The sequence below is a fragment of the Chaetura pelagica genome, unplaced genomic scaffold, assembly GCF_000747805.2.
Source record: "Chaetura pelagica isolate M959 unplaced genomic scaffold, ChaPel_1.0 scaffold1903, whole genome shotgun sequence".
In the NCBI taxonomy this organism is placed as follows: domain Eukaryota; kingdom Metazoa; phylum Chordata; class Aves; order Apodiformes; family Apodidae; genus Chaetura; species Chaetura pelagica.
In genome coordinates, this window is record NW_009952844.1 from 14,474 (window position 1) to 15,128 (window position 655).

At 57.6% G+C, this 655-nt stretch overlaps 1 protein-coding gene across 1 annotated transcript in view; it reads right to left on the bottom strand.

The window, feature by feature from the left end:
- The window catches only part of ATP5D (ATP synthase, H+ transporting, mitochondrial F1 complex, delta subunit), a gene marked incomplete at its 5' end in the record, with an annotated part of 6,323 nt that overhangs the window by 2,100 nt on the left and 3,568 nt on the right, over nt 1–655 (bottom strand). The window contains one exon of the mRNA XM_009995176.1: nt 240–367. Coding sequence (XP_009993478.1) covers nt 245–367 — 123 coding nt within the window. The remainder of the gene's footprint in view (nt 1–239; nt 368–655) is intronic.

Consider the following 655-nt stretch of genomic DNA (forward strand, 5'->3'; position numbering starts at 1 on the left):
CCGGAGCCCCCAGGCCCTGCTGCCATCTAGTGGCTCCGGGCAGGGACCCCCCACCAACCCCTCAGATCCGATGCCCCAGCACCAAAAGGGACAGTTGTCATGCCACTGCTCCCTGAAATCCTGGCACGACCCTTCCCCAGGGGAAGGTGCTGCCAGGAAGCTGCCAAGGACAGCAAGGAGCAGGGACTTGTCTTCAGTGCAGGTCTGGAAATCTCAGCCAGGATGTAGGTGACATTTACCTTAATTACTCCAGGGCTTTTACAAGGGCTTCATTAGCTTCTACTTTAATCTGAGCTTCTGCTTTAGCTGCTTCATCGGATGCTGCAGCCATCTCTGAAACAGCCTTCTCCAGGTTTGATTTTGCAGTCTGGACACAAGAGCACAAAGAATGTGTCATCAAGAGACCACCACAGGAGAGGGGGCTTGTCCTACAGCCCTGAGACACCCCTCCCCCACCTTGCTGCAGTCGTTGGCCTCACACTCGGGGCCCCACAGAGCAGGCCTCGCTGGCAGCAGGCACTTAGCAGGCACTTATCGACAGGCCCCGCTGGGAAAAATCTGCTCCCGAGCCTGAGAGGGGTGGGAGGGGCAAGATCAGCATCTGTCAGAGGGGAGGGGAGTGTCTGGAGAAGGAGGAAAGGCTGCTCAGCTTCCT